Here is a 22,607-nt window from a genome sequence, read left to right on the forward strand (position 1 = left end):
GGATGGGAGGGGAGCCAGAGGTCAGGAAAGCCAAGAGAACCAAGCTGTCTGCTCTAAGTAAGTGGAGAGGGAGTGGTGTTGCAGAGATCATGGCCATAATTCTGAAAACTTTTTTAATTCACATATAGCGATTTGTACACTGTAGCAAAATTTGCATTATTCAAGAATAAGTTACTCATACAGTACATAAAACAAAGATTTGCCAAACACCTTCTGCCTATGATAGAAGTTGAAATCCCCTCTTCCTGTTGCCTAGCCCCACACTGGCTGTTAGATCTTCATTAGGAGGCAGTGGACGACAGTCTATCACTTGATGTTTGATTAAGGTAACATTTGAACAAGAGCCCTCAGGGAAGAGATGAAGCCTTCTTTCAGGTTAAGAAACTTATGTAAAAATAGTGTTGTGTGGCCCAAAACTGTAATAATCACTATTCCTTTTTCCTGTGGTCCAGAAATGATCAAAGGCAGAAGAGTTGATACCAGATAAAGCCATGTGGACTGCTGGTCTAAAGTCAAGGCAGGTTAGTTGACTTAATTCTTTGGTGCTGGTGGTTGTTAGTGTGTAGTTCTAGTCAGGAGAAAGCAGCAGGGACTGTGGAGCTGCACCTAGAGTCTCTACAGGGCCAACTCACCTTTGCCTAGTGTGGCCTCACCTTCCCATGGCGGTCTGTCAGGACGACCGGGGGTGAGAATGGTGCCCAGTATTGACACTGAGTTCCCCTTCAAGCCACCTGGACCTACTCTAGCAGAAAAGGTGTTGGCTTAGTGCCACTCTGTCCCAGAGCCATGAGACTTTGTCATAATAGAGGCCTTTCGAAAGGAAGCCATCCACAGTGGATGAGTCCCAATGCCGTGGGGCGGAGGTGCTCCTCTCTACCTGAGAGCTGTGTGTCTGGTGGCCCAGGAGAAGTGAGTGCCCCTAGTGTGAAGTTGGTTGAGCTTCCGGCCACGAGCAGGGACACAGCTGTCCAACCAGCCCCTTTCCTCCTACACAGCTTAGAGAAGAGTCTGGACCAGTGACTGAATATTGCTTATATCTTTGGTTCATACTTTTGTGGAAAATGAAGAAAAGCTAGTTCTCAAAGATGGAACACAAATCTGCAGCTATGTGGGATGTGCCTTGCTCCGTGAACACAATGGTGGGTGTTGAAGGTGAAGCACAGCTGGCTGCCCCTCCCCCCCCCCGTCCACTCAGGGCCACATAGCTTGCACAGTACAGAGGTAACCAGATGAGAAGGGGTTCAGCACGCTCACCTCCGACCAACACGTCCAAGAAAAGTTCTCATTCCCTAAAGCCGCTGCTATAAGCCTATAGGCTGCACCGACTGGCACCTTTGTGCTCAGGAGTTGCCCTCTCTAGTCCCTCTGAACTCTCACACCTGGGAAAGGCCAGACCAGTGTAGCCCTGTCTACACAGAGAATTGCATGTGCAGGAGCACATCCCTCCACCAGGGACCCTGCTGCTGCCTAGACAGAACACTAGTGGACTGTGAGCTCTTAGAGGAGTTCCTCCACGGTGCCAGCTGCTTTGTTACTCAGAATGGAGCCACGTTCAACAAGCCACTAGATGCTTGAAGAGTGTTGGGGAGGGGGGGGTCTATAAACCTGGGTCCACTGTACAGGCCGAGGAAGGAGCCTTTCCATTTGTGCTTGTCTCCCCACTGTTCATCCCATCCTCTGGAAAGCCGCTGTAAACCAGTCCTGTGTTTTCTGCATAAGGCACTGGGGTAGGACGTCCCTTGCTACCCTCCTCTCTCTCTGCTGCCTGGATGTCCCTGAAAGGGTGACACACTTCATTCTCTGCATTAGGGAGGACAGTGGCTACCCCATAGCAGGCAACCGTCCTGAGGAGGAGCAGACAAGGACACTAGCGTGCTGGCTTAGCTCGGGTGAGTGAAGCAGGTCTGCTTAGCCTGACTTCAGAATGGCACGGGTCCTGGTAGAGCAGAACAGGAAGGAGACCGGGGGACTTGGTAGTGTTGTGTGTGCTTCCTGATGACCCTACCTGCTAGGAAGGAAGTCTGTCATCAGTTCTGTCAGTCTCCACTGCCAGCTCTGGGCCTGGAGCCCCTCCTCTGGGTTGGGGACTGGGCCTAGGGTACCAGCTAGTGGTACCTGTGCACAAGAACTCCATCTGTAAACAGTGGGAAAGCCAGGGGCGAGCTGTGCTGACTGACGGGCCTGTGGCTGCCCAGTGGAGGGCACAGCTGACCGCAGCCTGGAGCTCTGGAGGGAAGGAAGGATGACGGTTACATTCACAAGTTTGCGTCCCTGCACAGCTGTGAGAGGGGGGTGTACTGGTTGTCGATGGCCCGAAGGTGGCTCCGGGAAGAGGAGTCCATCCCATAGTCCGAGTCCCGAGCACTGCCCACAGGCTCCAGTTCCAGGTGCCGCAAACTGTTGGCCAGTTCCTCAGGAGAAGGCACCAAGTGGAAGATTTGCTCTGGGGGTGTCACTCGGCCGGGGAGAGCCTCTGCGCCAAGGCTGGGGGGACAGCCAGCAGAGTGGAGGTGGGAAAGACCCGGATCCGAGTCCCAGTGAGGAAGGGAGAAAGGGAAGAGGACTGTGTTGGAGGAACCTGGAGAAGACACGGGTGAGTCTCGACAGTGAAGAAGTGCACCAGACAAGCCTTGGGCTTCTGTGACACCGCCCCTTCCTTGACAGACTTGGGGGCTCCTACCTGGTGCTTGGGAGACGACCACCACATAGCCAGAGAGCCGGACCTCACAGGCTGCCCCACACTCGAGCGGGATGGGGGAGCGCTGGAAGTGGCGGAGCATGTCCACCACCGAGGGGAAGTTCAGGTGCTGCACCCGGCACTGTCCACGGTCTGTGAGCACCAGGCGCAGGTGCTGTGGAGGGGACGGGGTCAGCCTGCTACACGGGCCCCGGCCGCATGTGTCCCCCACCCCAGCCCACCAGTGCCTGCCCTACCTTGGCTCTGCCCTGTAAGTTGAATGTGAGCACATACTCCCCTCTCCGGGACTCACTCTGCCTCACCAGGAACACGCCGTGGGCGTCAGGGCCCTGCAGCTGAACTAGCTGTGCGGCCTTCACCCTGGAGATAGGGCCGTGGAACCAGGGGTAGCAGGACAGGAAGTGATCTGTTTTCTGGCAGGCTGGGTCCAACATTGCCCCAGGTGAAGCACCTAGCGGAAGGATGGTGGTGGTAACATGTACGGGGGCCACGTGTCCAGGACCCCCCCCCCCCCCCAGCCAACGGTCTGGCACATACATACCTTGGTCCAGGGAGTCTGTGCTTCCCCTTGGAGAGCTGGCTGGGCCAGGCTCTGCCACGAAGGAAAGGGCTAACTCTGTGTCCATGCGCTCCAGCCTGTAGGGGAAGAGTCTGGGTGAGGAGAGAGCCAGCAGGGAGGATCACAGCGAAGCTGGGCAGGGGCAGGCCTCACCCTTGGCCTGTGCTTGTTCTGAGCTCTGCCAGCCATGAGTTAAGCTGCTGTTCGTCTCCCACCTCAAAGATGATGTCTGTCTGGTCCCGCACCTGCAGAGAGGCAGCATACAGTTCTGCATCTGAGGAGAGAGCGACGTCTCCCAAGGAGGCATAGCCCCGGCACTTACCTTCAGCACAAAGGTGTAGAGGTTGTCAGGCATCTCCAGGCGTGTGCATGGCCGGACCTCCCGGATGCTGGAGCAGGCCTCTTGCAGCTTGGGCTTTGAGCTCTAGGAAAAACGAAGGGGCCACTCAAGGCTTGCCCATGGAGACTTTGACCCCCTCAAGGCTTCTTAGGTTGTCTTGAGTCTCTCAGTACTAGAGGAAGGAGGCACAGGACACCCTTCTGCATCTAGTCCTCCCCCACCCTACTGCCCAACGGATTTGGGATAGCCCACACGGTCAGCTGCACAACATGCTTGGAAGGTGCCACCTTTCTGGGTTTGGCTGGCACCACAGATGCCAGTTGTCAGGCAAAGCTCGGGGTCAGGGTTGTTCCTAGGAGGGAAGCCCCCACTTCCCTGCCCTTATTTCCTCTGGTGATAAGATTGGTCTTGCTGGCTGAGATGGCTGAGGACCAGCTTCCAGCAGAGCTAAAACATCATCAGCTGCTGGGAGAGCCGGGTCAGTAGGAAGGAAGAAGGACCTGACAGGCCTGTTCCCTCCCTCTGTGGCTTTTGTCCCAGGACAAGAGAGTTCCGAGGGCTCTAGCCGAAAACGTCAGACCCGGGCTTGTTCTGCTTCTTGCCCTGCCCCAGCTTCAGAGAGAAAAGTCCACCCCAATGCCATCAGCTTGGAATGGAGGGGTGGGGGGGCCTGCTGGAGATGGGCCAAATGATTCCTACTCTTGTCCACAATTGCTGTGTGCTGACCAGACTTGGGGTTCTTCCCAATTCCCAGCACCACAGTGCCTGCTCTGAGCTGCCTGCTGGGGGTGCCTGAGCTTGTACTAGGCCAGGGGCAGGACACACAAGCACTGGCTTGTGGCCCATCTGGTTGGACTATCGAGGGGATGGGGGGGTCTCTAGCAGAACCCTAAGTACACTTGAAGGCCTTGGATTCTTCCTTACCAGCGTATCCCACTGGTCAAGCCTGGCCAATAAGCAGCTCTCCCTCGACCCAGCTCAGGATAGCTGTGGCACTGGAGTGGCCAGGCCCTCAGATTTCTCAGTGGGAGTAGAGTGGCACCAACCACCACACTCCATACCGTCTACTTCCAGGCCCAGAAAGGGGTTTTGGCTGTTAGGATGCTCAGTGTCAAATCTAGTGATTGCATTTCCACAGTGAATCTTGGCTTTCTACCTCCCTCTACTTTGTCCTGCCCCTCAGATGTAGGGTACAGCCTCTGCCCCTACTCTACATCCCCAGGCCATGGGTGCTGCCCTTTTCCAAACTTTATTTTTGACAGCTGATGTGGCTCTGATGGAAGAAAAGACCTGAGCTGTTTCCAGGATGGCGGTCAGCTCTGTCTGCTTGGGCCATGCCACACTGCAGTTGCCTGTCTCTGTAGCCCCAGCAGTGACAGAAGCAGGAGGCGGCAGAAGTCAGGAGTCCTGCCACCAGCCACTGCACCTCCAGCCTGCTGAGCGATGAGCGGCTGACACACTAGAGCCGGGGCCTCCTCTTGGGTCCTTGTACTGATTCCTGGTCACTCTTCAAGCCACACAGTTTCAGTGTCAAGGGGCAGCAGGGATGTGTTTGGGGACCCAACGGATCTTAGCAGATGGCTGTTTCACCCCCAGCGCAGCCCTGGAGGCACCTGGCCCAGGGAAGCCACACCTACCCAAGAAAGGAGCCGGTGGCTGCCTGGTGGCTGCCGTGAAATCCTCACAAGACAGCCATGTGCCTAGTGAATCTCACAGCAGGACACAGCCTCACTGGTGTCACCCAGGCTGAAGCCGCTCCCAGCCTAGAGCCAGGCTCCACTACCACCCTGTGACAGGAGAAAGGTCCCACAAGGCTTTGAGGCAACTGAGTCCTGCCATTTGTAACTGTCTTCTCCCACCCCCAGTGCCATCCTCGTACCCGGGGTGATGGAAAACACCCACTCCAGTGCTGGGACAATCCTGTCAAAAAGCCACCCTCCACCTGGCACTAGGGAGACGGAGGCAGGAGCTCTGGGCTAACTTCCCAGATAACGGGAAGCCTTGTTTCTCAAAACAAAAACACAAACACCCTACTTTGTTCCAAAATGGATTTCAGTTAGACTACAGAGACATCCGGAAGCCATCTAGACCAGAAGTCAGTCTGAAGAGGGACTCTGACAAAATCTAGCAGCAGACTGTTGAGCCCATGCGTTTTCCTGACTCTGTCCACTTTCTTGAACCTTATTCTCATTCTAGGCTACTTAGGGTCAAGTAAGAAAGTCTGCAAATTCCAGATTCATGGCACATGCTAGCCAGGCTTGGACTGGCCCTGCTAGCCTTTATTCCCCCCGGGTTCCCTACAGGGTCAAGATGGAACATAAAGGCCCCTTGGCAAGAGCTCTGCCCCAGGGTACCAGGCCTGGGTAGGCACAGCATGAGCTCTGGCAGCATGCGCCAGGGTGGTCCCCGAGGCCAGAAAGCAGTGGTCACACGATAGCCAGAGTAGCTCTGGCCAGAGGACATCCTCAGAACTGCATCATGGGCTGCCCAGCAACGTGCTTCCAAGGGGTGGGCTTTGCAGGCTAGCAACACAACGCAGCTGTTAGGTCATGGGATGAAGATTGTATGACCGAGGAGAAAGACCCAGTGGGACCAAGGGGCAAGACAGTTCTAAAGGGACCCCTTGAAATCATGTCAGGCTATATTTGGGGAGGGGGTCCCCCTATTAAGAGCCCCTCAGGAAACTGCTTCCAGCATAAGGAATCCACAGGAACCTTTCACGAGCATAAGGGAGCCCCAGAACTCTGTCAAGGCAAGGTGGATATTGGGGTCCTCAGAAACCTTTCTGGGGTGAAAATTAAGGCTGGAAAGGAAGTGATGGCTCTGAGACATAACCTTATGCCAGGGAGTTCAAGATCGGAGAGAGAAGTGAGCCATTTGTTTGCCGTGGCAGGATCAGGACCATGACACGTAAAGGACATATAAATTGGCAACACAGACAATGCAGGCTGCCGATGGAGCTTGGTGGGCAGAGTGCTCGCCTCCCATGCACCACAAAAACCAGGTACAACAAATTCCACAAGTTCATGTTGTCCTTGAGCCCAGGTATGGAGAAACAAAGTCATGGCCTGCCGAGACCTCAAGTACACAGGAGGCTGGGAGAGGAGCTCAGTGACAGCCTTGCATCATCAGGCCCGAGCTCATCAATGAAATGACCAAAAAAACGGGACCGCCCCTAAGGAAGGAAGAGATGCAGAGAGAGGCAGTCTTCTCAAGTGAGACATGCTGGGATAGGATGGCTGTACAGTTGTGTGACTACGCTAAAAACCACTTCAAACAAGACAATTTTATGGTATAGGAATAAACCTTTTTAAAGAGAAAAGGCAGCTGGATGTGGTGGTGCACACCTTTAATCCCAGCACTCTGGAGGCAGAGGCAGGCGGATCTCTGAGTTCTAGGCCAGCCTGGTCTACAGAGTGAGTTCCAGGACAGCCAGGGCTATACAGAGAAACCCTGTCTTGAAAAAAAAAACAAGCAGATGGCCAGTCATGCTCATAACCAAAAAGGATTGGGCTGGAGAGATAGTTGAATAGTTAAGAGCACTTTGTGTTGAAATTAGAGAGATGGCTCAGTGGTCAAGAGGACCTGGGTTCAATTCCCAGCACCCACGTGGCAGCTCACAACTGTAACTCTGGTTCCAGAGGATCCAACACCCTCACACAAACATACATGCAGGTCAAACACCAATGTACCTAAAATAGAAAATAAATATTTTATCTTAAAAAAAAAAAAAAAAGAGGCACTTCGTGCTGGTGCATAGTACCCAGTCTGGTTCCTGGCACCTACCTGGTGACTGGCAATCACTTTCAGCACCAGAGGCTCCAACACTTTCTTCTGATCTCTACAGGCACCAGAGCGTACACATGCACAGACACACAATAAAAACCATAAGCTGGGATGGAATGACTGACTACAAGTTTTAGGCTAGCCTGAGATACAGTGTAAAAGTGGGGAGTGGGGTGACAAGATAGTGCCCCTGAGAAAGGACACAGCAGAGCACTGGAATGGTCACTGAGTGTGGGAAAGACACCCTTAGCCAGCCATAGAACCAAGTCCAGTCCTGGCTCAGGTCCCGCCAGCTGCAGCCAATGTGGAGATGTGGAGTGACGAGTCAGCGAGGACCCCTGTCTGTGCTCTTGTGGGAATACCACATTATGTTGTAATTTTGCAGCTCCTTAACCTACTAGACACATCATACACATGTTCAAAGTATTATCTGCCAAAACTCCTCAAGTGGAAACAGCCGAATTTCCATTTACTCATGAATTGGGGGAGATATGGTAAAGCCATACAAGGGAATATTATTTGGCCATTAAAAGGAACAAGATAATGGATGTGACTTGGAAACATAAGGGATGCAATGCAGATATACAAAGGCCACCCCCAGCTTGAGTCCTTCAGCTAATGTCCTAGGAGAGGGTGGTGATGGCCATGCCCCTCTGAACTAGTGAACGTCTTGGTAGCAGATCATTGTCCAATGGAATCTGGACCCTGGGGTAAGGAGAGGAGCCCAACACTGCTCTCTGGGAACTCAACCCAAGGAGACACTCAGATAATGCAGTACTCGGTGCAGAGTCAACAGTACTCAGGAGATGGCTCGTGTCTGAACTGGGTGCAGGTGATACAGGGCTGGAATACACCTGTCTGCCATCCTGACACTCTGTGATGAACACTGGACCACATGGGCTGAAGTGTCCCACATTGAAGCCTCCAGCTGCCAGCTCCAGGGCCTGGTACACTGCAGGGGAGGAGGAGGTAGCCTCTGGGAGGAAGCCAGGTGGAGACCCAGTTAGATAACGCCATCGACTGAGCTGCCAGGGATGGGAGGATGTCGGGGAGTCCATCTGTGGTTTTAGTCACTTGTCAGTTTCCTAGATGGTGCCAGCATTCTGCGGCCACGTGCCCCTTTCAGACAACTGCCTAGGAGGGAGAGTTTGCTGAGCCTATGTTGGTGGCAAGGCCAGGTGGCCTGTCTCCCTCAGAGGGTCTCCATCCACTCACCCCAGCCTTAGCCGGAAGAGAGGGAGGAAGGAGGGCCACGCTGGAGCCCTTCTGGGGCTTTTGCTTCCTTGTCCATTCACAAAGCAGTGGACTGAGGACTTCCCAGTGTGGCCACAGGGCTGGGGAGGGCCCACCTGGGAAACCCAGCTCTGGGGTCTGGAGTTTTCCACGCAAAGTCGTTCCTGCCCCTCAGGATGGTAATGTACCAGAGCACTCTGTCTACCTGGGAAACTGAGAACCAGAAAGTCAACTTCTCAGCCCAGAGCTACACCCCACGGACATAAGCCAAAATAGGAGCTCGGACGTGCCCCTTCCCCAGTGCCCACCACACTGCCCTTAACCATGATCCGAACACTGAGCCTAGAGCCCCGACTCCTTGATGGCTTCCCACAAAGCAACAGGGCCAACTTCATGAAGGTGGTGGCAGCGAACCGGGGTGTTCCAGGGTGGCGACTAACTGGCATCTCCCCCAGTCTATGCGTGCTCCGCTCCTGATTCACAGTCCTGGAGAGAGAGAGGCCTGAGTGCCCCACTGCCTGCACTGTCACAGAGCCTGGGGCTGACCAGGGAAGCATGCTTTCAAATGGCTGTGTGTGAACAGGCCCCTTGGGAACCCTAGGACCTCTATTTTTTTTTTTTTCCTTTTTCCAATCCCTTTTAGGCCCAGAGCAAGCCCCTTGACTGTTCACAGTTCAGAGATGGGTAGGCATCTGCCCCTGAGGCCCAAGTGAGCCTGACATGCACTGTGACATCTGGGTGTGGCTTCTGCAGGCAGGGCTTGCTCTGCACATTTGTGGGTTTGAACACAATCCCAACCCTAATGCCCTCTGCCAGGAGCTCACACAAGACCCCATTTCTGCCTCCTCCGGTCTCTCCTGGAGGTTGACTTCATGATGGGCCCTCAAAGGGATTCTGCAGGGCTCCATGCCGAGTCAGCTGTACTACTTGTGACAGGGAAAGCCCCTGCACCAGGGACAGCAGCTGGAATGGTCCAGAGCCAGGCCTGTCTTTCAGGGGTCAAGTGCCTTTCCCATGGCTGGGCGGAGGTGGGGGCGAGGCTGCAGGACTGCACAGCCTGGAACCCGGCAGAGCTGGTGGGTACAGAACGGGGCTTCCTGCCACCTCCCCGCCACCTCCTCCCCAGCCCAGAGGAAACCGCCAGGCCGGCAGTGGCCAGCCCTTTCTTTCTGCTTCCTCTTTCCCACACAGCAGGGAGGAAGGGAGGCCAGGCCCCTGTATGCCCTGGGCTCCTCAAGCCTCCTAGCCTCCCTGTCCTTGTGCCCAGCAAGTGCATGGCTCTCCTACCATCACCATTCCAGCTTCTGAAGTGCCTATTTCAGGCCACACAGCCACACTTAAGAAAACCCTGGCACTAGGGTACCTTACACCGGTTCCCCTCCCACAGCACTCCACACTAAGCCTCTGCCACCAGCGGCTGTGAGACCTTTCTCCCTAAGCAACGCTCCTGCAGGCCTGACCCGGGCGAACTCCGAAGCCACTCCAGTTCCTGACACCGCAGACGCCACAGGGAGTGTACCAGTAGGCCTGTCTCCAAGGAAGGCCAAGCCTGGTCTAACCAGTTGCTCCAAGGGGCTGGAGAGCCACCAGGATGCCTGCCTTATAAGGACAGCAGAGGTGCCATGGAAGTCACCAGGCCTGGAACCACCTCTGCCAAATGGGCCGAGCAGCAGGGACCAGCAGCCCCAAGCCTTGGTTCCTGGGAGGTGCAAAGGCTGGGGCTCCCTATGGACCTCGGTGGCACCTCCAGCTGAGGCACTGGTTGAAATATTGACTGTCTTCAGCCCCAACGTCTACAGCACCCACACACCATCCGTGGCCACTGCCCTGAGACTGCACAGAGGCCACTCAGCCAGTGATGTCCTCTGGTCTCTACTAGACCACACAGGTAAGACCAGGTATGGGGACCCTCCTATGTCACAGTCTCAAGATGTCTGGTTCTATTTTTTGAGACGGGCTTACTTTGTATCCTAGGCTCAACTTGGACACGCAATCATCCTGCCCCAGCTTCCAGAGTACTGGGATAATTGGGGGCGGGGGTGTCCATCATGCCCAGCCTTAGGTTTTTGTCTGTTGTTGAGGTAGCCCAGGCTAGCCCCAATTTTGCTATGTAACAAAGACTGACCTTGACCTGATGCCTTCACTTCCCATCTACGAGAATTACAGGTAGTGCCACCATACCCAGTTAGACTAGGATTTTTCTCCCTCCAGGGTTTCTTACGAATAAGGATGAGTGTTCACTCGCCCCTGTGTACGTATTGGAACATAGCACTAAGTCCTCAGGATGGCCTCCATGCAACCCAGGCAGCTTTCCTGGCTCTTCCTTCAAATATGCTCCACACCTTCCACCTTGGGGCCTCTGCTGCCAGTCAGCAGGTTCCCCTCCAGATTCACAAGGAGTCAAGTGTGGTGGCATACGCCTGTAATCCCAGCACTCAAGGCTGGAGCAGGAAGATTGCATTCAGTTGGAAGCCAGCCTGTGCTACGTAGTGATTTCTAGACCGACCCAGGCTACTGAGTGAGGCCCTGTCTGGGGCGAGGGGATAAAAGGCAAGGAAACTTTGGCAATTAGACAGTAGTGTTCACATAAGCATTTATGTTGGCATAGCCAATATAAGAAATTTTGGTTAGCAAGGCAGAAGACTTCTAGAAGCATATCCCCATAGATGGGCACTTCAGCATCAAATGGCCTTGGACTCTAGCGAGAAGGACAGTCTCTCCAGCACACAGCTGCATATCCAGAACCCGCACACCAACTCAGCCCAGATGCCCATGGCCACATCATGAAGTCCTACAAGAAAGTTCCAGGGAAAAAGACTGAGTGCTCACAAAGCCTGGGTGGGCCAAGATTTCTTAAGCAGGATACAGAAAGCATTAAAATGGGAAGCTGCTTATCCAGTGTGGTGGCACATACCTATATATGAGGTTGAAGAGCTGAAGGCCATCCTCAGCTACACAGGGAGATGGTGTCTCAGAAAAGTAACCTGTCAAGATGGCTCGGCAGGTAAAGGAAGGTGCTGGCCACCAAGCCCGACAACCCGAGTTCTATCCCTGAGACCCGGGTAGTGGAAGGAGAGGCCTGACTCCCGTCAGTCATCCTCTGACCTCGACACACAAGCCATGGCCCCTCCTGCCCCTGCCACAGGCTAAATTAGAGGAGTAAATCAACCTAAAAGGGGAGAGCCTGTGCTGGTAAGAAGGCAGTCCACACTGTGCAACATGACGTCTGCAATAAAGGAGTGCCCGTACCACACTCAAGCTCCAGGAAGTCCTAAGAAATGGGAACACCAGCTTAGGGAATGGCTCAGCTGGAAAAGCATGACCCACAAACATGACAACCCAAAACAATCCAGAAACCGCTGGGCACAGCCCAGCACAGGGAAGAGACAGACAGACCCCTGGAGCTCCCTGGCCAGGGGGGCTAGCTGAATTGATGAGCTCCAGGTTCAGAGGTCTTGTCTCTAAAAATAGGGTGGAGAACAAAGACGTGCACACACGCACCTGCATGCCCAAACATACACACATGCAGACACACGAAGGACACAAGAATCAATCACAATAAGCATGAGACACTAAAGCTCCTGAGAACTGACCAGGTAGGTTCAAGAGTAGGTGAGGCTGTGAAAGCAGGGGTCTCTCAGCCGCCACCACTAGGGACACCAACTGGCACAGCCACTTGGGAAAAGCCATGGTGTTGGCAGGAACCATTTCTAGGAATACACCCAAAAGAAATGAAAACACATGCCCTGCAGAAACTTATATGCAAATGTCACTGTGACATTATTCAGAAAAGTCCCAAAAAAGCCAAGTGTAAGAGAGCATATACTTGTAGTCCCAGCCCTGGGTACTGACGCAAGAGGATCTAAGCAAGACCCCATCTCCAAGGGGGAAAGCACTGGAGTAGAAACCACCAACCACTCAACAATAGGCCAGCACTGAACCAGCTGTGGGCTAGTGCGTGCACTGAAGAGCACACAGTATTTCAACACTACAGGGGCTGGAGAGGGCTCACAGCCACCTGTAACTCCAACTCCAGGGTACTGAATACCTTTGACCTCTGAGGGCACATTCGTGCTAAATACATGGGGATGAAGAGAGGGCTCCGCGGTTAAGAGCACCGGCTGCTCTTCTAAAGGACCCAGGTTCAATTCCCAGCATCTACATGGCAGTTCACAACTGTCTGTAACTCCCGTCCCAGGGGATCTAGCATCCTCACACAGACATACATATAGGCAAAATCCCAATGCACATTAAAAAAATAAATCTTAAAAAAAATTTTTAGTGAATCTTAAAAAATAAAATAAATAAATACATAGGGACTGAGAATGTGACTGGGTAGAGTCCTGCTAACCACGTACAATGCCCAGGTCCAATCCCAGCACCACATAAAATAGGCCTGATGGCGCATGCCTATAATCCCAGCACCCAGGAGGTGGACAAGGGGCTCAGACTTCAAGGTCATCCTCTACATAGCTAGTTCAAGACCAGGCTAGGCTAGGTAAGACCCTATTCAAAAACAAAACCAGACATCCAAACTGCAGAGAGAAGGCAGAGGGTGAGGAAATGCAGGTGCTTCTGGGTCACTTGGGGGCACACACTGAACTCAGAGCTTCAGAGCACCACCATTTAGCGGTCATTGGTGGGGAAGACTGTCTTACAGGGCCCTTGGCCGCCCCAGCAGACCTGCCTTTCCTTGGCAACAGTGCCAATGCATGTTCACTGGGGGCTCGCTCCTTCCACAGCTCCATTAGACAGGCAGCTTCCCAGTCCCCAATGTGTGCTTAGCATACACTATGTGCTAACAAATATCTGTCCTGTGACCATCAGTGCCCCGGGGTCGGGCTCACACCACTGTCACCCTACAGCCAGTCTGTCACACTGAATGGGACCACAGGGAACGGAGAGGGAATCAAGGCAGGCAGCCGGGCCTCACACACCCACGTAGGAGGGATGGATGTGGCTGCCGCACAGCACAAAGACCTGGATGGTGGCCTCACCTGCCCCGGCCACCAGCCAGGAGGGAACAAATGTCTCAGAAAAGAAACTGCAGGTAGGCAGGGGTGCCACTCAGCCCTTAGGGACTTCCTAAGACTCTGAACTAACCTGCTCCAACCCATCCACAGTGTGACCTTGGACTCTCCAGGATCGCAGACTCACTGTCCTGGAAGAGTCCGGGCCACAGAGGCCTACCGAGCTATGGGCATGCTGTTGCATACTCCGCAGGGCGCTCACCTTGGGCGGGTCGAAGAGCTGCAGCAGGCGGCCGTGGCCCGGACCCGGGGCCCGCAGCACCAGGCGACCCCGCTGCCAGCGCGCGCCACTGTCCATGGCTGCCTCGTCTGCCAGGCTGTAGCGCAGCGCCGCCTCCTTAAGCGCCTCGGCCGGCGGCTCCCGCAGGCTCCAGGGTAGCAGCTTGCGGGCTGGGCCCGGCCTGGTGGTGGCGGAGGTGTCGCTGTCGGGGTCGCTGGGGTCGCTGGCGGCCCCCGGCAGCTCCCCAGCCGAGCGGCGGCGGAAGAGCTGGCGCAGGCCGCGGCGCAGGTGCTGCAGGGCGCAGGCCGGCCGCGGGCCCAGGTCCTCGGAGCTGCGTGCCTTGGGCAGCGCGGGGCGGTGATGCGGGGCAGTGGCACGGTAGTCGCGGCCCGGTGGCCCCGCCAGACCCTCGCGCACCTCGCGGCAGAAGTGGCGCTGGAAAAGCTCGGCGAACTGCAGGGACACCAGGTCGGCGCGCGGGGGCTGGGGGTGCGCGCGCGCGAACAGCCAGTACTGGCGGGCCAGCTCCCGCGCCGCCGCCGCGGCGTGCCGCTCACAGAAGTCGCTCCAGCCGCGCGGGGACGCGGGCGACGCGGGTGCCGAGGACGTGCGGGACGGCTGCACGGTGGGCCCGTTCATGGCGGAGAGCGAGGCGGGGCGGCCGGGCTGCAAGACAGGACAGAGGGCAGTGAGCCAGGGAACATCCCCGCCCCCCCGCGGGCACCCCGGGAACCCCGCACGTGGAAACCAGCAAAGCAGGGCGGGCAGTGCATACAAGGTGGATACAGTGGGTAGGCGAGAGCCACCGGGGAGGAGCTGCTTACTCCAGAGGGGCTCCCAGAGCTCAGCACCACGCAGAGCCATGCATGGGGTTTTCCGGAATTTCCATCTAGTGGTTTCAAGCCACAGTTGACCATGGGGAGTGAATTTTTGGATGAGGGGAACTGCCCACCAGGAAACAAGCTACTCACAGCACACCCAAAGTAAAACTGACCAGTGACACCCAGGGCTGTTGAAGACCAAAACACCGGCGCTTCACTACCTAGGGTGGGTTCTGTGAAGCAGTACAACTTCTTTTGTTGTTGTTTTCGAGACAGGGTTTCTCTGTGTGGCTTTGGAGCCCAGCCTGGAACTCACTCTGTAGACCAGGCTGGCCTCGAACTCACAGAGATCCTCCTGCCTCTGCCTCCCTCTGCTGGGATTAAAGGTGTGCACCACCACCACCCAGCTGCAGTACAACTTCTTTAGGGGACAGTTTGACAAGAGTAATTTTAGACCCGTTTCCCACAGCTAAAAGTTTTCAGGGTAAATAAACACTTGCTCATGTCCAGAGTCCTGACCACAGCTCCCTGCTGTTGTGACAACCCTGCCCCAAAGCTTGGGCAGCAAGGGCACTGCGTCTGCCCTGTAGCAGGAGGCAATCTACCCCCTCCTCCAGGAAGCACCAACGTCACCCCGAAATCAAGCCCAACAGTCCACCCTGTAGGACCTTATATACGGAGCATGCAAGCCAAGGCTCACACGTCTCTCTCCAGCACAGTAACACATCTAATGGCGGTCAAGACAGGCCTGGCAGGCAGTCCATCCTGAAACAGTAGACTGTAGGGGCAGGTTTGGCATGCAGGGGAGGGGTCTAAGATAGCTGGTTACTCCCCATCTCTAAAACGCATGGTTGGGGACATGGACTCTGAAGCCTACGTCCAAATCCCAGTCCCACCTCTCACTAGTTACACGTGATCTTGAGTGACCTCAAGTGATTCTCCACCTCAGCTTCCCATGTCAAAAGGGGAGTCATCCCCAGAGTTATTACAAAGACTCAGTTGAGCCGGGCGGTGGTGGCGCACGCCTTTAATCCCAGCACTCGGGAGGCAGAGCCAGGCGGAACTCTGTGAGTTCGAGGCCAGTCTGGTCTCCAAAGCGAGTTCCAGGAAAGGCGCAAAGCTACACAGAGAAACCCTGTCTCGAAAAAGAAAAAAAAAAACAAAAACAAAGACTCAGTTGAGAATGGCCTAGAGTCTGGAAAAGTTCAGTGGGATGCTGTCCTCATTCAAATGTTGTAGCAAGCATGGGGACAGCCGCATTAGAGATGGCATACAGCCTGTACTGACCAGATTCACAGGGATGCAGGCGTCTCTAGGCAGACACAGGTGCAAGACAAGATGTCAGTGGGTCACCCCTGCACCGTCCTTGGATAAGATAATCATGGAGGAGCCAGGCATAGGGACATCTCTGAAGCTCAGCCTGAGTGAACAGGGCCACCCACCTAGCTTGCCTGTCACAGGCCAGATGCAAGGACCCGTGAACAAGACCCACCTCCATCCCCCACCCACCCCACTGATCCCACACAATACACTGTGTACCAGGCACTGCATTCGGCCCCAGGGGTACAATAGTAACAGGCAAGATATTTAACCCTTAGCTGGTGTGGTGGCATGTGCCTATAATCCCAGCCCAGGAATGGTCAAGAGTTCAAGATCATCCTTGGTTACGCAGTGAACTGGAGGCCATCCTGGGCTTCAGGAGACCTGTCTCAAAACAACAAGCAAACCTCTTCCCCCAGAGCTCACTGCAAAGAGGACCAGGCACTGGCTGTGTGGACACTGTCACCAGACTGCATCTCTCTGAACCTCAATTTCCAGCTCATTAAATGTTAGGGGGCTGGAGAGACGGCTCAGCAGTTAAGAGCACTGACTGCTCTTCCAGAGGACTCAGGTTCAATTCCCAGCACCCACATGGCAGCTCACAACTGTGTGTGATCAAGCTCAAAGTGATGTGACACCCACATAGGACATAAATGCAGGCAAAACACCAATGCACGCCGGGCAGTGGTGGTGCCCTCCTTTAATCCCAGCAGAGGGAGGCAGAGGCAGGAGGATCTCTGTGAGTTGGAGGCCAGCCTGGTCTACAGAGCAAGATCCAGGACAGGCACCAAAGCTACACAGAGAAACACTGTCTTGAAAAACCAAAAAACAAAACACCAATGCACATAAAAATCATAAAAAAAAAAAAAAAAAAGTTTGCCGGGACTAGAGGGCAACGGCTGGGCCCAGAAATGGGGCTCTTTTTGCTGTCCCTAGCACACAGGCAATTTCTCCTCTGTGGCCTGTGCCCTGAAGACCCAGAATAGACAAGTAAGGGTGGCCAGTCACTTCCAGCATGACAGGACATTTCAGCTCTAGTCCAGAGGCCCGTGCTCTCACTGGGGGACACTGCACTCTGTCAGTACTTTGCATACAATACCATAAGGTCCTTAGCACACAGTAGGTGCTTTGCACACAGTAGAGTAAAAGCCAGGAGGCAGAAAGGAACAGGCCACATCTAACCAAGCCCATCTCACTCTGCCCACCTCCCCATGAGGAGCACCTAGTCCCAGCCTTAGTCAGTGCTATACTCCCACACACCAGGCTTGACTCAGGAGAGGCAGGCACAGCCTTCATAGCCTGGATGACCCACAAGCTGAGTGCACACATCGTAGCTCCAGCCCCATCCTCACAATGCAGGGGCCACTGGGCTGTATTCTTGCCTCTAATTCCCTAGGCCTGTCTGCTTTCATAACATCACAAGAGAAGCACCAAGTCCTGAATCTGTCCTCACCACTGTCCTCAGCAGTGGGGATCTGTCAGCGGCCATCTCCACCAGACTATGGCCCTGGGACCAGGGCACACCTGCTCTCCTCCACTTCCCACCACAGCAGGGGCTCGATGAAACACACAAAACTTTGAAGTCTTACTACACAGCCCAAACTGGATTTGGGCACATCATCCTCCTGCAGGCCTGGCATAAAGAACTGTTTCCTTTTGACATGGCCTCATGTAGCCCAGGCTGGCCTCCTCCCGCCTCCAGCTTCTGAGAGCTGGGTTTACGGACATGGCCTGGGTTTCTGTGGTGCTAGGGATAGAAGCCAGGCTTCCCACAGGCTACATAAAGCAGCTCAACCAACTGCGCCACACCCCAGTCAAAGGATAAACACAGGTAGACAGATGCCTAGTGACCAGCACCACCCACTGGCCACCATCTTCCCTAGCCTGCCTGTGGGCACCCTCCCTGCCCCTCCATCTGGAACTTGTGCCTATTCACTCTGTCTATCAGCTGCAGGACAGGGAGACAAGCGTTGATAGGTACCTGTCAGTGGCACTCAAGAGCTGTGGCAGTGTAGCACAGACTGGAGAGAAGAATGGCTGTGTTGCTTATCCCTGACTCTTAGAAGAGCAATGGAGGTGAATCAGGCCTCCCACCTGCAAAGCCCAAGCTTTAGGAGGCACCCAGTTCTGGGTCAGGCAGTATGGGTGGCACGGCTATGGAACACTGACTGTCCCAGGCCAAGGTGGCTCCAGGCTGGGTGGCCAGGGGGGCTAGGGAGCAGGAAGATGGTCCCCTTCAGTGACTGAATACTTTCCATGTGCTAGGAGATGAAGCACAGCTGCTCAGCTGTGACAACCCTGGGATGGGATGAAGAAACTGTGAGAAGGCAGCCCCAGGAGCCCCAGGGTCAGCTTGTGACGGGCTCCGTCAGTATGGCTCTCCTCTCCTGCCCTTCCCCACTGAGAAGATACAGCCTCACCTACCCACCTGGGCTCAGCCGCAGGGACAAGAGAGAAAAGCTGGGCCCTAGAAAGCTTGTTCCCCTGCCCCCAAGTCCCCATGGCAAACAAGCAGGGCAGCTAGCTCCCTGCAGTCAGCAAGGTGGGTGGCATCTCTGAACACCCTCATTGCCCCAAGACAGCCACAGGCAACCCAGGCAGGCAGTGCTGGTCCCCAGGAGCTGCAGCTACGCTGATGCTCCTGCTCGGGCACAGCCACCCCAAGAACAGAGGACCTGTCCAGTCATCGAGAATGGAAGGGTGCTGGAGGGGACTCTGTGACCACCCTGGCCCATGACTGTAAAGATGGCTCAGCAGCCTCTCAGCTTGGCCACCACCCCCATCTCACAGGTGCAGAGGACACCTGGAGCACTCCACCTGTCAGGCCAGGGAGGGCTGCTCAGTGTGAGTGTGTGTACTCCACCTGCAGGCCATGGAGGGCTGCTCAGTGTGAGTGTGTGTACTCCACCTGCAGGCCATGGAGGGCTGCTCAGTGTGTATGTACCTAAGAGTTGTACCTGCTCCACTCCTAGATGCTGGGACAGGAAGCCCCATACCATCCTCTAAAGGCTACCTCCTCCAAGGAGACCTCCAAACAGACTATGCTATAGAGCTGAAAAGACCCAATGCACACAACTCAAATTCTAGCACACAAGAAACAGGGTGCAAAGGAATCAGTTTGTCCCTAAAAGACTAAGGCTAGACCACTTGACAGTGAGGCCCATTCAGGGGTCACCAGGCTGGCCCAGTGTCACCTGGCTTCCTCTACCCTAACTTCTTTGTGTACCCTGCCCCTGGCAACTTAACACCAGACAGCCACTACCCCAAACAGGCTCCAAGAGGTGGGGAGAGCAGGGGGCTAGCCCCCAAGAGTAGCATACCCTCTCTTTACCAGTCAGGGCTTCCTTCACCAACCTCAGGGTTGACAGTTACAGAGGTGGTAGCAGAAGATGTACCTCACTATCAGGGAGAGCCTCCCAGCTCCTCAACTGCCTGGGGCTTTAAGGAGAATGAACCAACAGCCTCTGACCCTTGTGTGCCCCTTCCCAACCAGATCAGTCCTTGGGTTCTATGGAGATGCCACCAGTGTGGGGTCTGAAAGGTAAGTATACCTCCTGCCTCAAGCAGCCACACTGAGCCCCTACCCCTAAGTCTGGCCCCGCCCCCAGTCAGCTGCCGTGAGTCAGCCCCACAAGCAGGGCACACACATCCTCCCTCCAGGCCTCCCTGCGGACCAAGTTGCACCCCCACAGCAGCTGGGGGGGCACATCCGGACAGGCCTCAAGGGGCTCCAGGCCTGGCTCACAAGGAAGCTGGGGGGGGGGCTGGCCCCCCTGCCGACCCTTGACAGGGTTGTGTGGGAGGAAAAATCTTTCAGCCATCTGCTCAGCTGCTGGGTTTCCGGCTGGCCAGGGTGGGGCAGGCCATCAGGTCCCTTAGGGACCTGTCTCTTGTCCCCATGAGGGACACTGGGCTAGACAGCCCAGGGGTGGTCAATGGGAACCCAGAGCACTGACCAGGAGACACTGGTTGTCTAAATCATGGGGGCTCAAGTAGGTGGTGTCGAACAGTGGCCATGGACATGCAGCCAGGCCTGAGACCTACCCAGTCCCTGAGGGACCTCAAGCCCCCGGAAGCTGGGAGCTGGGGTGCAGGGCTCCTGGGTCCAATTAGGCATGACTCAGCCAGTGACCCCCACTGAGTCATTTCCTCTAGGCAGCCTGCCAGCCTCAGTTTCCTTGGGGAGGGTGGGTGCCTGGGAACAGGCCTGGCAGGAGCGAGCAGCCCCTCCAGACACTCCAGATGGAAGCTGCTTCCTGCCCTGCCCCGCCCAACCAGAGCCGCTCAACACCCAGGGGCCCTAGGGACCGTTTTCCCAGGAAGCCTGGCAATTAAGTACCAGTCACCCCATACCAGGATTAATAGCAGCAGCTTGAACTTACGGAGCACTAACCTCATGCCGACACTGCATGCCTCTCTCAGAACAACTGTCCTTCAGCACCCCACTTCAGAGCTCTGAGAACACTTGTAGCTCAGAGATGATAAAACACCAACCTAACACCTCAGAGCCAGCAGACCTACAGCCGACCTAGTTCGAATGCCTACTCCTTGGCAGGCTCCCACATGGCACAACCATCACCCTAGAGGGGCAGAGACTTGGTCCACACTGGGCAGGTCTCAGGAGATGTCAGGTAACTTGCCTAGGGCCTCACACCTGAAGCTAGGAGCCTGAGTCTCTACATGTGTGCTGCCCCCAAGGAGAAGTGGGGACGTGATAGGAAAGGCCTCTCATTCCAACAATGCTATCTGTTCCATCTCTGTGTGTGCCAGACTCCACAGCAGTTAAAACCCTTCCCACTCCGGATGACTTTGCCTCAGAGAGGTTAAGTGACCACCCAAAGATTCACAGCAATGGGAGATTCAGAAGCTGACTAGCCTCAGAGGCAATAGGCTGGACCCCATATACCACTGGACCCCAAAGGCCTGCTCTGCCAGAGTATAAGACCAGGCTGGGGGCCGTTAGCTCCCTGTGAGGTCACCAGAGCTCTCCATCAGTCACTCATGTTAGAGAGGGCACTCTGAGCCTGGAAGCCAGAAAGGGCACCCAAGTACCTCCAGCTCTGTCCCAGAGGAGGAAGAAACCTGAGGGTGGCCCAGCTGGATTGAGATATCCTAAGGAACACAAGCTGACTGCACAGCCCAGCTGCTCAAAGGACCTCACTTGTCTATGAAGGTTACCTCTTGAACAGGAAGGACCAGGCACTGGGTGACAGACTTGGGTGCCACAGAGTCAGGAAGGAACAGGAGCAGAAATGACCTCAACCAAACAGATAACACCCTTGTCATGACTCAAGCCATTCTGTGCTCTGGTGGTCATCACAAGTAGGTAGGTGTCAACTGAAGAAACCAAGACCAGGAAGGGGCGGTCATCTGACCCTGCCTGGGTCCTTCAGAGTTCCCCGCCCAAAGATCTGGGAAACCCCAGAGCAGCCGGTGCTCAGGAGAGCTAAGGAAGGTCCCACAGCTTGGGTCCATAAAACAGGATGATGTGAAAACAAACAGCCTCTAATTGAGATCTCTGCCAGGGCCAGGCAGGCACAGGTGCCTTCCACACACCTGCCTCATTAAAACTGCACCGCAAATCTCCTCTTACTCACTTAACAGAGGGGAAACTGAGGTCGGCTCGCTCTCAGCTTACAAAGCAGAGGAGGAAGGATTCAAGTTCTGTCTCTAAGACCCTCTGTTTTCTCCTCTGCCACGGCCCAGCTCTTGAGGGCCCCAGACCACACAGCTGCTGCTGCTGCTGCTTCGGGTCAGCCCCTCCCCAGCTGGCCGCCCCCGTGGCCCATAGGGACCGCACAAGTTCCAGAAATGTATTCATCCCTTGGCCCAGATGGAGTCCCCTCCCGGTGGGGGCCTGTGGGACAAGGCTCAGAGAGTGTCCTAAGAGCATAAAACCCTTGCCTGTCATGGGCCTGCCCGGCCACGACCTCTGCCTGCTTTCCGCCTGGAGGGATCGGTATGCCACCCCTCTAGATCACCAGGGCCGATTTTGCTCCGCCTGTCCGGTCAGGGACACACGTGTCCACCACCACCCCTTCCCCCGGCAGGGGCCAAGCACGCTGTGTCCCCAGGGCGGCTCTCGGTTCCTCCCGCGGCGCCCCGCCAGGCCCCTCTCCGGGAGGCCCCAGCTGCAAGCACTGACCTCCGCGCCCACATCCCTGCGGTCTGGGATTGGGGAAGAGAAACAGAATGAGGAAACGCCAGAAAACAGAAGCGGGACGCAGGCGGCCGCCCGGTTCCTCCAACGCGCTCGGCGGGCCGCGCTTACCGCGCAAGCTGCGGGTCGGGGCCCGGCCGGCCCATGGCGTCGCACGGCCTCTCGGCGCTCAGGCAGGAAACCCCGGCTCGGAAAACGGCCAGCGCCTCATTTCCGCCGCCAGCGCCTGACAGCAGCCGGGGGACGCGGCTCCGGGCCGCCCCCGGGCCGCTACTGCTGCCGCCCCTGTGGACCCCGGGGCCCGGGACAGTCTGGGCGGGCGGGCGGCCGGGAGGAGACGACGGCCCGAGCCCATGCCGCCCCGCGCCGTTATGTAAAGAGGAACCGGCCGCCAGCCGCGCGCCGCAGCGGAGGGCGGCTTGGGGGCGGGGCCGCGGCGG

The 22,607-nt window shown here is 55.8% G+C and overlaps 1 protein-coding gene across 2 annotated transcripts; it reads right to left on the bottom strand.

Annotated features, from left to right (window-relative positions):
• Positions 1-96: 96 nt before the first annotated feature.
• Positions 97-22,394, bottom strand: Sh2b3 (SH2B adaptor protein 3). 2 transcript variants are annotated; one of them, XM_052755279.1, is made up of 8 exons: positions 22,279-22,394; positions 13,849-14,532; positions 3,580-3,681; positions 3,411-3,502; positions 3,240-3,334; positions 2,935-3,149; positions 2,681-2,852; positions 97-2,578 (listed from the first exon to the last, which is right to left on the bottom strand). In XM_052755279.1, exons 2-8 carry the CDS (start codon positions 14,503-14,505, stop codon positions 2,256-2,258), a joined length of 1,656 nt encoding a protein of 551 aa, XP_052611239.1. In that variant the 5' UTR covers positions 14,506-14,532; positions 22,279-22,394; the 3' UTR covers positions 97-2,255. The 2 variants fall into 2 exon arrangements, with proteins under 2 accessions (XP_052611239.1, XP_052611241.1); XM_052755281.1 differs by lacking the exon at positions 22,279-22,394 and adding an exon at positions 22,153-22,261.
• Positions 22,395-22,607: the final 213 nt, after the last annotated feature.

The sequence above is a fragment of the Peromyscus californicus genome, unplaced genomic scaffold (genome assembly GCF_007827085.1).
Source record: "Peromyscus californicus insignis strain IS unplaced genomic scaffold, ASM782708v3 Scaffold_2__1_contigs__length_46816999, whole genome shotgun sequence".
Taxonomy (NCBI): domain Eukaryota; kingdom Metazoa; phylum Chordata; class Mammalia; order Rodentia; family Cricetidae; genus Peromyscus; species Peromyscus californicus.

What these genes read in the sequence shown, in the direction of transcription:
- Sh2b3 (XM_052755279.1), bottom strand. Translation starts at nt 14,505, where the DNA reads ATGAACGGGCCCACCGTGCAGCCGTCCCGCACGTCCTCGGCACCCGCG. An exon ending in AGCTCTTCGACCCGCCCAAG is followed by an intron (nt 3,682 to 13,848) that starts GTGAGCGCCCTG and finishes CGTTTTTCCTAG; the next exon opens with AGCTCAAAGCCCAAGCTGCA. An exon ending in GGTCGTCTCCCAAGCACCAG is followed by an intron (nt 2,579 to 2,680) that starts GTAGGAGCCCCC and finishes TGTCTTCTCCAG; the next exon opens with GTTCCTCCAACACAGTCCTC.